At 44.6% G+C, this 14,991-nt stretch overlaps 1 protein-coding gene across 9 annotated transcripts in view; it reads left to right on the top strand.

The window, feature by feature from the left end:
• Nucleotides 1–14,991, top strand: part of LOC139542047 (histone-lysine N-methyltransferase PRDM16-like) — a 339,347-nt gene that overhangs the window by 308,660 nt on the left and 15,696 nt on the right. For 7 of the 9 annotated variants that reach the window (XM_071347038.1, XM_071347033.1, XM_071347034.1 and 4 more), the window contains exons 11-14: nt 1,964–2,175; nt 3,009–3,086; nt 7,010–7,179; nt 11,964–12,129. In XM_071347038.1, coding sequence (XP_071203139.1) covers nt 1,964–2,175; nt 3,009–3,086; nt 7,010–7,179; nt 11,964–12,129 — 626 coding nt within the window. The remainder of the gene's footprint in view (nt 1–1,963; nt 2,176–3,008; nt 3,087–7,009; nt 7,180–11,963; nt 12,130–14,991) is intronic. The other 2 variants (XM_071347040.1, XM_071347035.1) reach the window with 1 other exon arrangement.

Below are 14,991 nucleotides of genomic sequence, written 5' to 3'. Positions count from 1 at the left end.
CTTAAATGACTATCGCCCGTAGCACTCACATCGGTAGCCATGAAGTGCTTTGAAAGGCTGGTCATGGCTCACATCAACACCATCATCCCGGAAACCCTAGACCCACTCCAATTCGCATAACGCATCAACAGATCCACAGATGACGAAATCGCAATTGCACTCCACACTGCCCTTTCCCACCTGGACAAAAGGAACACCTATGTGAGAATGCTGTTCATTAACAAAGCTCATCACTAAGCTAAGGATCCTAGGACTAAACATCTCCCTTTGCAACTGGATCCTGGACTTCCTGAAGGGCCACCCCCAGGTGGTAAGGGTAGGCAACAACACATCTGCCACGCTGATCCTCAACACTGACCCCCTCAGGGATGTGTACTTAGTCCCCTCCTGTACTCCCTGTTCACCCACGACTGCGTGGCCAAACACGACTCCAACACCATCATCAAGTCTGCTGACGACAAGGGCCTCCCAAGTGGCGCAGTGGTCTAAGGCACTGCATCGCAGTGCTAGCTGTGCCACTAGAGATTCTGGGTTCGAGTCCAGGCACTGTCGCAGCCGGCCATGACTGGGAGACCCATGAAGCGGCGCACAATTGGCCTAGCGTCGTCCGTGTTAGGGGAGGGTTTGGCCGGCAGGGATGTCCATGTCCCATTGCGCACTTGTGGCGGGCCGGACACAGTCGCCAGGTGTACGGTTTTTCCTCCGGCTGGCTTCCGGGTTAAGTGGGCATTCTTTCAAGAAGCAGTGCGGCTTGGTTGGGTTGTGTTTCGGAGGATGCGCAGCTTGATCTTCGCCACTCCTGAGTCCGTATGGGAGTGGCGAACTACCAAACTACCAATTGGATACCATGAAATTGGGAAGAAAAAAAGGGGCAAAAAATATATATATTTTTTGCTGACGACACAACAGTGGTTTGCCTGGTCACCGACAACGATGAGACAGCCTATAGGGAGGAGGTCAGAAACCTGGTAATGTGGTGCCAGGACAACAACCGCTCCCTCAATGTGAGCAAGACAAAGGAGATGATCGTGGACTGCAAGAAAAGGAGGTCCGAACAGGCCCCCATTAACATCGACTGGGCTGCAGTGGAATAGTTTGAGAGTTTCAAGTTCCTTGGTGTCCACATCACCAACAAACTATCATGGTCCAAACACACTAAGACAGTCGTGAAGACAGCAGTCTCCCCCTCAGGAGACTGAAAAGATTTGGCATGGGCCCCCAGATCATCAAAAGGATCTACAGCTGCACCATGGAGAGTATCCTGACTGGCTGCATCACTGCCTGGTATGGAAACTGCTTGGGCTCCGACAGTAAGGTGCTACAAAGGGTAGTGCGTAAGGCCCAGTACATCACTAAGTCCAAGCTTCCTGCCATCCAGAACCTATATACTAGGCGGTGTCAGAGGAAGTTCCAAAAATGGTCAATGACTCCAGTCACCCAAGACATAGACTGTTCTCTCTGCTACCTCACGGCAAGCGATACCGGAGCGCCAAGTCTAGGTCCAAAGGCTCCTTAACAGCTTCTACCCCCAAGCCATAAGACTGCTGAACAATTAATCAAATGGCCACCTGGACTATTTACATTGACACCCCCACCCCCCCTTCTTTTTACACTAATGCGACTCGCTGTTTATTATCTATGCATAGTCACTTCACCCCTACCTACATGTACAAATTACCTTGACTAACCTGTACCCCACACATTGACTCGGTACCGGTACCCCCTCGATATAGCCTCATTATTATTTCATTGTTACTTTTTATTTGAATTTTTACTTTAGTTTATTCAGTAAATATTTTCTTCACTCTATTTCTTGAACTGCATTGTTGGTTAAGGTAAGTAAGCATTTCACGGTAAGGTCTACACCTGTTGGATTTGCGCATGTGACAAGTACAATTTGATTTGTTGAGAAACAGTTAAGTTCGTTACTAAAACGTGATTGTACATTTTCCCCTATCTACAGCTACAGTATCTTTACCATGGTACACCTTCTTTACCTCAGATGTCAGCCATGGAGAGCATGACGGAGAAGCTGGAGAGCTTTGGCGCTCTCAAACTGGATGCCCCGCCCAACTTGCTGCAGCACTCGGCCCGCCCACTCTTCAACTTCCGCTCTCCGCCGCCCTCCCTCTCCGACTCCATCCTCCGCAAAGGCAAGGAGCGCTACACCTGCAGGTAGGTACCCACCAGACAGTTTAGTTTGTCAACTTAAAAAAAGATATATGGGATCAACATAAGATATTAAAGCCATGCTCTCTCTCCCTCTCCCCGCTCCCCCATCTCGCTCTCTCACTTTACCTGCTCCCCCATCTCTCTCTCTCCCCCTTTCCTGCTCGCCCATCTCTCTCTCTCCCCCTTTCCTGCTCGCCCATCTATCTCTCTCTCTCACTTTCCCCACTCCCCCCTCTCTTTCTCACTTTCCCCGCTCCCCCATCTCTCTCTCCCCCTTTCCTGCTCGCCCATCTCTCTCTCTCCCCCTTACCTGCTCCCCCATCTCTCTCTCTCACTTTTTCTGCTCCCCCATCTCTCTCTCTCACTTTCCCCACTCCCCATCTCTCTCTCTCCCTTTTCCCACTCCCCATCTCTCTCTCTCTCTCTCACTTTCCCCACTCCCCCCTCTCTCTCTCACTTTCCCCGCTCCCCCATCTCTCTCTCCCCCTTTCCTGCTCGCCCATCTCTCTCTCTCCCCCTTACCTGCTCCCCCATCTCTCTCTCATTCTCACTTTCCCTGCTCCCCCATCTCTCTCTCTCTTTCCCCACTCCCCATCTCTCTCGCTCACTTTTCCCACTCCCCATCTCTCTCTCTCTCTCTCACTTTCCCCTCTCCTGCATCTCACTCTCTCTCTCTGACACTTTCCCCGCTCCCCCATCTCTCTCTCTCCCCCTTTGCTGCTCCCCATCTCTCTCTCTCTCACCTTCCCCGCTCCCCATCTCTCTCTCACTTTTCCCACTCCCCCATCTCTCTCACTTTCCCCTCTCCCCATCTCGCTCTCTCTCTCTCTCTCTAGGTACTGTGGGAAGATCTTCCCCAGGTCAGCTAATCTTACCAGGCACTTACGGACACACACAGGGGAGCAGCCCTATAGGTAAGCCATTCCTCTTCTCTCCTCCATCCCTCTATACCGCTGACAGAGACCTACTCCACCCGGTCAACCAATGATGACATCCCGTCCTTCCCACCTGATTTATTACTCCTCGTTTGGCAATCAAAACACACTCATGCCTTGCATATGCCTTCGTAACGGACACACACATACACACACACTCAAATGTGCTGATTCGGCTGTACACAGTGATATAGTGATATATACATATATATCTTGGAGGAAGGGAATAGGGTGGTAGGGAGGGATGGAGGAATGGTCCTGGACAATGTCGGGTTGTAATAGTGCCCTGGGGAAAACAGGGCCTCCATTTATAGAGACCAGTTAATTATCAGTCATTTGGCCCCTGCCCAGTCTCTGCACAGATAGGGAGGGGGCTTCCTTCCTCTTTAGACCCCAGCCATTCAGAGAGCCCACTGATTGACCTCTGAACCTCACAGCCCTCATTTCTCAAGATGCTCTTAAGCCGTTTATCATAACAACATCAAGTACGTAGTACGTCCTGCCAGCTACTTCTGCTCGCCACGCCACAGAGAGCTCACACATACACACTCACACATACCACGCTCTCTCTCTCGCTCTTGAACCCTGTGTCCCTCCATCTCTCTCTCTTTCTGCTGAATGTTTCTCCATCTCTCTATTTCTCCATCTCTTGGAGTCCAACAAACAGTACGCAGTTTGAGAACATGTTGACAGTGAAATGGCAAGAGTGGCAGTGATAGGCAAGCAGTTCTACTTTTGACAATAACCTGCAATCTCACTTTCAAATGGACCATCTAGTATTTGAAACTTGGTTAACCCGAGGGCACAAAACGAAAGTGGTGCACTTTGTCCTCTGTTGAGCTGTAGTGCCAACTCCCTGAGCACAATTTACAGAAAGAGAGAGAGAGAGAGAGAGAGAGAGAGAGAGAGAGAGAGAGAGAGAGAGAGAAAGAGACACACTCTCTCGGGGGACCCAGTCCCCACGCCCAGTCCAAACAATCTGCTGATTACCTCATTTAGAAACAATTTACCCTAACACATAGCAGACATCATTATCTCTGCCACTTTTCACGCAAATAACACCAAAGCGGCGCAGAGGGAGGGAGAGAGAGAGAAAGAGAAAGAGACAAGAAGAGACCTACAGCAACAGAGAGACAGAGAGAGGAAAAGAGCAACCAAGAGAGAGCGACAGTGTGTGTATGTGAGAGTGAGAAAGCAACCAAGAGAGAAAGACAGAGAGAGAGAGAGAGAAAATTGGGCCTCATAGCCAGGCACTCATGCTTCATTGTCGTAGGGCCATTTCCCTGCCTGAGATCTTTTATCCTATCAGACGGATGCTTTCTGCTTTGAAATTGGCCCCACTTAGACCGGACCACTGAAAGACCCCATTCAGGCGGTAGTGCTCCATTCATTACTTATTCAGAGGCTTTCATCAAATGGCCTGGACCAGGCTGCGTGTAGCTGGTTTGAAAATGATTTAAAGGAGAGAACACAGTGTGTATTTACTGATGGTGTTAAATGAGGTTTTCTAGACATTAACAGGGATCGATTTTTGGTCTGGTTCTTTTCATTATTTACATTAACAATATTGGCTTATCTGTAAAAAAAAAAGTATAACTTTCAGCTGTACCCAGAACTTCAATCTGCTTTATTGTCCTGCAGAAAGCCTTTGTTGAACCTAAATTGGTACTTCAGCAAAGTAAAACAAATTATATGTTATTTTCCAAATCACTTAAAAATGTATCTGATGTTATATGGATGGTGCCCTCATTGATCGTGTCTGGGCATCTGGATTGACAAAAAGCTATCTTTCAAAAAGCATGTTGAAGAGTTAGTTAAGACATGAAGAATTAAAACCGGCTTCTTCTATAGGAACAGGTCCTGTCTTTCATTAAATAGCAGAAAACAAATCGTTCAGTCAACATTCATTCCGGTTATTGACTACGGCGATAGCGTCTATATTCAAGGTACAATTTCTAAATTTGATTGAGCATCAGCCGTTTTTCTCTTGTTATTTCAGTCAAAATCTTTTCTCTGGACAATGGCAAAATGTATATAATTGCAGAAAATGTGGCTAAAAACAGCAGCATTTTCTCTACTCCCTATGGCAAAATGTGTAGAATTGCAGAACATGAACTCTAAAAAAAAATGTCTATACGATGTCAAGAGGGGGGCAGATAAAAGTAGTCTGGCCTCCTTTGAAGCAATGTATATTGCTTACCTCATTGTCAACCTACAGTATAAGTTAGCAGACCAGGACTCAGGGTCTAACCCTGGAGATGCCTTCAGACATACAGTATAAGTTACCAGACCAGGACTCAGGGTCTAACCCTGGAGATGCCTTCAGACATACAGTATAAGTTACCAGACCAGGACTCAGGGTCTAACCCTGGAGATGCCTTCAGACATACAGTATAAGTTACCAGACCAGAACTCAGGGTCTAACCCTGGAGATGCCTTCAGACATACAGTATAAGTTACCAGACCAGGACTCAGGGTCTAACCCTGGAGATGCCTTCAGACATACAGTATAAGTTACCAGACCAGGACTCAGGGTCTAACCCTGGAGATGCCTTCAGACATACAGTATAAGTTAGCAGACCAGGACTCAGGGTCTAACCCTGGAGATGCCTTCAGACATACAGTATAAGTTACCAGACCAGGACTCAGGGTCTACCTGGAGATGCCTTCAGACATACAGTATAAGTTACCAGACCAGGACTCAGGGTCTAACCCTGGAGATGCCTTCAGACATACAGTATAAGTTACCAGACCAGGACTCAGGGTCTAACCCTGGAGATGCCTTCAGACATACAGTATAAGTTACCAGACCAGGACTCAGGGTCTAACCCTGGAGATGCCTTCAGACATACAGTATAAGTTACCAGACCAGGACTCAGGGTCTAACCCTGGAGATGCCTTCAGACATACAGTATAAGTTAGCAGACCAGGACTCAGGGTCTAACCCTGGAGATGCCTTCAGACATACAGTATAAGTTACCAGACCAGGACTCAGGGTCTAACCCTGGGTAGGCCTAGGCAGAGCAGGTGGCTGCAGGTAGGCCTAGGCGGAGCAGGTGGCTGCAGGTAGTCCTAGGCGGAGCAGGTGGCTGCAGGTAGGCCTAGACAGAGGAGGTGGCTGCAGGTAGGCCTAGACAGAGGAAGTTTTTGTGGTTGCAGTCCTGTTCCACCCTTTATGTTAATGTATTCATATATGCAAATACACCCAGTGTATTTATGCAAACGAGGCACATATAATTATGTTTATTTTAACACAAAATATAAAATAAATACCTGATACCATTACAAAATGTATATACTGTACATATACAGTATGAGTGCAAAAAAAATATGACATTTGACAATAAATGGAATACCTTAATTACCACCAAAATCCCTGAAATCCATTATTTGTCTGTGCAAGTAAAATGTTTGATGTGCTATAATTCAGTCTCTACCTGACAGATTTAAAACGTGTAAACAGGTTGGAGTATCTTCATCCATTGTGCAACTGTTGCCTTTACTAGAATTGTTTTAAAACGTTTTACAATTTGAATGACCAACATTTAGACCACCTCTCCTTTCTTTACCAATGTTCGCTTTATTTCTCTTTCTCTCTGCCTCCCAAGCTCACTCCTTCTCCCTTCCTTCTCTACCTGTACTCTCTCTCTCCCTCTCTGCCTCCCTTCTCCCTGCCTGTCTTACCCCTTTACCTCTCTTCTCCTTTCTCTCTCTTTCTGCTTCCCTCTCCTCCGGTGTTCTTTCTCTCTATACTTTTCCATTTCTTTCTCTCTTTCTCTTTCAATTCAGTTAGATGCACATTAATCTTTCATTACCAAAGCAAATACAGAAACATATGAAATGTAATCTCTCTCTCTCTCTCTCTCTCTCTCTCTCTCTCTCTCTTCCCCCCCTCCCCCCAGGTGTAAATACTGTGACCGCTCGTTCAGCATCTCCTCCAACCTCCAGCGGCATGTACGCAACATCCACAACAAGGAGAAGCCCTTCAGGTGTCACCTGTGCAACCGCTGTTTCGGCCAGCAGACCAACTTGGACCGCCACCTAAAGAAGCACGAGCAGGAGAACCTGCCCGGTGGGTCCCTGTTCACCTAATGACCCCCCTAGATCAGCTGTGTTATACCATAAAATCTAAGTTTAGCAGATATTTTCAAACATCTTATGTCCAAGGCCACCTGTTTTGTAGATTCAGCGATAAGTGTCATTATAACCTCAAATGAATGGAAAAGATACGTGTAGTATAATTTCCAGATCTAAAAACATCTGACAAACATTGGTTTTGGAGTTTAATGTCCCTTTAACATACATGGTTGTTATTCGCAGCCTCAAATAAAATAGCATTTACCTATTTTCATTTTACTGCTGGTGACCGTACTGTAATTGATAACATTGACTATATTGACTACATTAACATGTACTTACTGTACATTAACTTTGACTACAGGGCCTAGTGAAAGTTTACACACTCCTTGCAAAGTTGTCACATTTTACTTCCTTTAAATAAAACCTAAAAAGGGATTAAATTGGATACACAACCTGCTCCACATTTTCAAAGTGAAATTAATAAAAATAAAAAAATGAAAATGTCTTGATTGTGTATGTCTTCACACCACGGAATACTTGGTGGAAGCACCTTACAGCTGAAAATCATTTTGAATAAGATTCTACCAACTCTGCACAACTGTTAAGGCAACATGATGGATCATTTGAAATAGATTTTTCAACATAGACCTTTTTACTTTGTCATACCGGCCAGTAATGCGGAGTGAATGCAATGATGGGAAACTTCTGTATTTGCAAGTATTGTGGTGGCAGCATCATGGTATGGATAAGCTTGTCACCGGCAAGGATTGGGGAGTTTGCTCGGATCAAAACACATATGAAAGGTAGAACAGCCCCGGTAAAAAGTTACAGGAAAACCTTCTGAAAAATGCTGACCGCAAGGCACTCCGGAGGGTGCTACTCTCAGCCGAACGCACCATTGGGTGCACACTGTCTGGCCTCCAGGACACCTACAACACCAGGTGTCACAGGAAAGTCAAGAAGATCTTGAGGGACCTCAGCCACCCGAGCCATGGCCTGTGCTCCCTGACTCTATCACTCAGACACGGGCAGTACAGGAGCATCATGGCTAAAATGAACAGATTGGCCAATACCTTCTACCCCTAGAACATCAGGCTGCTGTACAGCCACCACTAGTCACCTCCCCCTGTCCCCCTAATATCTTTTCTTATTATTCTTTCATTCACACCTGCACTGTGGGAGCTCGGAGCTTAAGTATTTCACTGTACACTGCAACTACATCTGCGACTTTGCGCATGTCACTAAATAAACATCGAATCTAATCTGAATACCTAACCCTGGGATAGAGTTGAATTTTTCATCAGGGCAGTTACATACATTTGAATGCCAAAGACACAGCAGAATGGCTTTCTAAGAGGTGTTGACTGGAACAAGAGGTCCAGCTTCAGTCCTGACTATAAAGGTTTGAATTTTGCTGTCCATCAGTGATTCCCAACCAAATTTACTCAGTTTAACTTCTCTAGGATAGGGGGCAGCATTTTCACGTTTGGATGAAAAGCATACCCAAATTCAACTGCCAGCTACTCATCCCCAGAAGATAAGATATGCATAGTGTTAGTAGATTTGGATATAAAACACTCTGAAGTTTCTAAAACTGTTTGAATCATGTCTGTGAGTATAACAGAACTTATTTAGCAGGCGAAACCCCGAGGACAAACCATTCAGATTCTTTTTTTTGAGGTCACTCTCTTTTCTATGGATTTTCATTGGGAATACAGATTTCTAATTGACCTTCTTGCAGTTCCTACCGCTTCCACTGGATGTCAACAGTCTTTAGAAATTAGTTGAGGGTTTTTCCTTTGTGTAATGAAGAAGTATGGCCATTTCGGATCAGGGTCACTTGTTGTGTACTGTTAGATAGAGCGCGTGACCAGAAAGCATGCTACAGATTGTTTTAATCCTGTATTGAACACAGATCATCCCGTCTTCAATTTTATCGATTATTTACGTAAAAAAATACCTAAAGTTGTATTACAAAAGTAGTTTGAAATGTTTTGGAAAAGTTTACAGGTAACTTTTGAGATATTTTGTAGTCATGTTTCACGAGTTGGAACCGGTGTTTTTCTGGATCAAACGCGCCAAATAAACTGACATTTTGGATATATATCGATGGAATTAATCGAACAAAAAGGACAATTTGTGATGTTTATGGGACATATTGGAGTGCCAACAACTGAAGCTCGTCAAAGGTAAGGCATGAATTATATTTTTATTTGTGCGTTTTGTGTCGCACCTGCAGGGTTGAAATATGCTTATCTCTCTTTGTTTACAATGGTGCTAACTCAGATAATAGCATCGTTTGCTTTCGCCGAAAAGCCTATTTGAATTCTGACATGTTGGCTGGATTCACAACCAGTGTAGCTTTAATTTGGTATCTTTCATGTGTGATTTAATGAAAGTTAGATTTTTATAGTAATTTATTTGAATTTGGCGCTCTGCATTTTCTCTGGCGATTGGCCAAGTGAGACAGTAGCGTCCCGCCTAAACTCAGATTTTTGGATATAAATATGAACTTTACCGAACAAAACATACATGTATTGTGTAACATGAAGTCCTATGAGTGTCATCTGATGAAGATCATCTAAGGTTAGTGATTAATTTTATCTCTACTTCTGCTTTTTGTTACTCCTCTCTTTGGCTGGAAAATGGCTGTGTTTTTCTGTGGCTATGTACTGACCTAACATAATCGTTTGGTGTGCTTTCGCCGTAAATCCTTTTTGAAATCAGACATGTTGGCTGGATTCACAACAAGTCTAGCTTTAATTTGGTGTCTTTCATGTGTGATTTCATGAAAGTTGGATTTTTATCGTAATTTATTTGAATTTGGTGCTCTGCACTTTTACTGGCTTTTGGCCAAGTGGGACGTTAGCGTCCCACGTATCCCAGAGAAGTTAACCAATTTTGACAAAAACAATGGAAACACAAGTAACTGATAAAAAAATGGAAACGCAAACATAAAGTGTCTTAATAGGGCGTTGGGCCACCACAAGCAGCCAGAACAGCTTCAATGCACCTTGACCTCTATTGGAGGGATGTGACACCATTCTTCCATGAGATATTCCGCAATTTGGTGTTTTGTTGATGGTGGTGGAAAACACTGCTTTAGAATCTCCGATAAACGTTCAATTGGGGTGAGATCTGGTGACTGAGATCGCCATGGCATATGGTTTACATAATTTTCATGCTCATCAAACCATTCAGTGACTACTGGTGCCCTGTGAATGGAGACATTGTCATCCTGGAAGAGACCACTCCCATCAGGATAGAGATGATTCACCATAGGTTGAATGTGATCACTCAGAATGGCTGTGTATTTATTGGTCTTTGCCTTGACCTCTACGGGGTTGAGTGGACCTAAACCATGACAGGAGAATGCACCCCGCACCATAACAGAGCTGCCAGAACCCACATTTACTCAAGTGTTTCCATTATTTTGGCAGTTACGTGTACACTGCATTCAGAGAATATTTATACCCTTTGACTTATTCAACATGTCTTTGTTTCACAGCCTGAATTCAAAATGGATTAAATAGATTGGTTTTCTCACTTGATGAAATAGATTGGTTTTCTCACTTGATGAAATAGATTGGTTTTCTCACTTGATGAAATAGATTGGTTTTCTCACTTGATGAAATAGATTGGTTTTCTCACTTGATGAAATAGATTGGTTTTCTCACTATACAATGTGGCTGCCACGTTTGAGTAGGCTAAATTACCTAGCTGCATTTGCTAGCTAAGTAAGTGAAACTGAAAGTTTCTCCTTCATTTTGGAAGAAAGGAATTTGTTCAAAACTGTTCCACTGTGGTCTTTCTCTCTCTTTGAGTCAACTACTCACCACTGCAGTGCTAGCTAGCTGTAGCTTATGCTTTCAGTACTAGATACATTCTCTGATCCTTTGATTGGGTGGACAACATGTCAGTTCATGCTGCAAGAGCCCCCCCCCGGAAATTACTGTGTAAGTCTATGGAAGGTAGTGAGAACCATGAGCCTCCTGGGTTTTGTACTGAGGAGGACAGGAACTAGCTGTCCTCCGGCTACACCATGGTGCTACCCTACAGAGTGTTGTTGAGGCTACAGTAGACCTTCACTGCAAAACAGTCTGTTTTCATCAATTATTTGGTGACAATATATTTACTTTAGTTTTAACTAAAATGGATCACTTTTTAAATGTTTGACTATTTTTCACAGAGGAGGATGGTCCTCCCCTTCCTCCTCTGAGGAACCTCCACTGGTGTGAATACTTTCTGAAGGCACTGCATGTTGCCCTAAGTGTTATGCAGAGTTGACAGAATGTTATTAAAAATGATTTACAGCTGTAATTTCCGCCAAAGTTACTTCCGCCAGGTAATAACTGTGGCATGTGAAGACATACACAATCAAGACAAAGTTCTATACTTCTCCTTTCACCTGTGGAGCAGATTGTGTTGATGTGTAGGAAAAAGAATCTAATGTAATCCTTTTTAGTTTTTTTGAGGCAGCAAAATGTGACAACTGTGCAAGGGGTGAGTAGACTTTAACTAAACACGTTACGCATCTCATCGAGTGTAGTCCCCTATTCCTGCTGTTGATTATAGCTTTATATGCTGTTACTAACGGTTGTGTGTGTGTGTGTGTGTGTGTGTGTGTGTGTGTGTGTGTGTGTGTGTGTGTGTGTGTGTGTGTGTGTGTGTGTGTGTGTGTGTGTGTGTGTGTGTGTGTGTGTGTGTGTGTGTGTGTGTGTGTGTGTGTGTGTGTGTGTGTGTGTGTGTGTGTGTGTGTCTCTGTCTCGCTTACAGTGAGTGAACACTCTGGGATCCTCTCCAACCTAGGAACCAACATTTCCTCTCCCAACTCCGAGCCAGATCACGTTTTAGATGAGAAAGAGGACTCTTACTTCTCGGAAATCCGCAACTTCATTTCCAACAGCGAGATGAACCAGGCATCCAGCTCCACAGACAAGAGGTAGGGGTAACACATGCACACACACACACACACACACACACACACACACACACACACACACACACACACACACACACACACACACACACACACACACACACACACACACACACACACACACACACACACACACACCCCTGTGTTAGCCGGTGGGGTTAAAGCCAAGGTATTAGCTCGGGGCGTCTTAAAAGTTACTCATCATTACATGAGTGTTGTTCACAGAATCACTTCCGTTTACATACCTTACTACACAGATAAACACCCAAATACATTTAACTCACATTGATCGTTTTTGATGTACATTTGGCTTCTAGGGAGTATACTATACAGTTATTGGGGTGTCACTCTGCCCTCCTGACAGAACTAACTCTGCTCCCCTGTCAGATGTTGCTCAAACAGGCTTTAGGGGGAGTACAGTACAGTAAGCACAGCACAGCCCCCAGTGCCCACTCCTCTACTCTGCCTGTTCTCAACGACTCATTTCACCTCAACTGAAATAAACCGCCCAGGCTGTTCCACTATAACTAAGGCCATGTTTACCAGACCTTCTGGCCTGCTCTCCTCTCCTCTACAGACTGAAGCATCACCAGCCTATAGTCTATGGCCCTGCAGTTCCAGGTAGTGCTAGAGGCTAGCAGGGTCATGTTCATTAATGCACACTGCAGCAAATGTTTTGCACCCGGGAAATGAAGACAAGCGTTTCTTACTGGACACGTTTCTTATAGTCCCTCCCTCCCTGTTTCAGTCCGTTTTCTTCAGTGTGGTGTCTAATAAATACGACCCAGGTTCCAAGGCAGTGGTTCCAAGGCAGTAGCTCTGACAGATGTGTGGGGGGAAATATGCAAGCTGTCTTCTCCAATAAGCCCCAGGGAAACAAGTTGGATTCTTTAGATGTCAAGTAATGGTTCCTCCTTGATTTCGCTGACCCGTCTTCATGCCAGTAACAGAGGGCTGCTTGTTTTTCTATTTTTCTCCAACTCTGTCTTTCTCCCCATCTCACTCTTCTTCTTTGTCTCTGTCTTTTCTCTGTCTGTCTTTCTATCTCTTTCGATCCCTGTCTCTCTTTCTTTCATGTCTCCCCCCATCCCTCCTCCCTGGTCAGTAGACAAGAGACATAAAAGCCAACAGAGCTCAAGGGTAATTTAGCCCCTCTGCCATCTGGGATCAATAGTGCAGAACCATCCAGAATATGCAAGCCTGGCATTTTAATATCTGTAATTCAAAATAAGTGCTCTGCTTTCTGTCTGTCACAGACACGCTCACATGCATGCACACACACACATGCATGTACGCACACACACATCACTCCCCCCCAATGAACACAGACACACAGCTGTGTGTATGCCTATCTGTGCACTCATGCGTCTCCTCTCCACAAAGGGTTTGTTAACTAAGTCAAGTTGGTCTAGTCACTTGTCTCACTCTATTGTGTTTCTCTCCTCTGGACACTGTCTAGCCTGTGAGGTAGGGTGCTGATCGAGATAGCTGGAGCTTTGTGTATGGGGCACAAAACAGTGTGTGTGAAGGAGGGGACTGGGACAGTGGAAGAAATTGTAAGCAGCAGAGACAGTAGAAAAGTGTGTATGGGGGGGCGGGTAGAGCTGGACGGGGCGTTTCTTCCCTCAAAAGTTGTGGGGTGGTGGCTGAGGCATTTATCTACGAGATAAAACGGATGGACCTACAGTGGTTCCTCCTTTTAAAAGTTGCGAGCTTACACCACGGGACCCACATCACGGTTTCATTGCTCCAGACCACCACAAGGGGGAGTTAGAGCACTCATCACTTTGTCACCAAAGCCCCATATACTACCCACCACTGCGAACTGTATGCTCTAGTTGGCTGGCCCTCGCTTCATATTCGTCGTCAAACCCACTGGCTCCAGGTCATCTATAAGTCTTTGCTAGGTAAAGCTCCGCCTTATCTCAGCTCACTGGTCACCATAGCAGCACCCACCTGTAGCACGCGCTGCAGTAGGTATATTTCACTGGTCACCCCCAAAGCCAATTCCCCTTTGGCCGCCTTTCCTTCCAGTTCTCTGCTGCCAATGACTGGAACGAATTGCAAAAATCACTGAAGCTGGAGACTCACATCTCCCTCACTAACTTTAAGCACCAGCTGTCAGAGCAACTCACAGATCACTGCATCTGTACATAGCCCATCTGTAAATAGCCCATCCAACTACCGCATCCCCATACTGTTTGTTTTTTTGCTCCTTTGCACCCCAGTATCTCTACTTGCACATTCATCTTCTGCACATCTATCACTCCAGTCTCTATTACTCCAGTGTTTAATTGCTAAATTGTAATTATTTCGCCGCTATGGCCTATTTATTGCCTTACCTCCCTTATCTTACCTCATTTGCACACACTGTATAGAGACTTTTTTTTCTTTTATCTATTGTGTTATTGACTGTATGTTTTGTTTATTCCATGTGTAACTCTGTGTTGTTGTTTGTGTCACACTGCTTTGCTTTATCTTGGCCAAGTCGCAGTTGTAAATGAGAACTTGTTCTCAACTAGCCTACCTGGTTAAGGAGAAGTTTATCTAAATGTAAAACAATTGTATCTTTTATCAATGTTTATTATGAGTATTTCTGTAAATTGAATTCTGCTCCCTGCAAAATCACCGGATGTTTTGGAGGCAAAACATTACTGAACATAACTAAGATTTTTGGATATAAATATGAACTTTATCGAACAAAACATACATGTATTGTGTAACATGAAGTCCTATGAGTGTCATCTGATGGAGATCATCAAAGGTTAGTGATTCATTTTATCTCTATTTCTGCTTTTTGTGACTCCTCTCTTTGGCTGGAAAAATGGCTGTGTTTTTCTGTGACTAGGTACTGACCTAACATAA

This window comes from Salvelinus alpinus, chromosome 17 (genome assembly GCF_045679555.1).
Source record: "Salvelinus alpinus chromosome 17, SLU_Salpinus.1, whole genome shotgun sequence".
NCBI lineage: Eukaryota > Metazoa > Chordata > Actinopteri > Salmoniformes > Salmonidae > Salvelinus > Salvelinus alpinus.
This window is presented reverse-complemented; position numbering and strand designations above follow the sequence as displayed.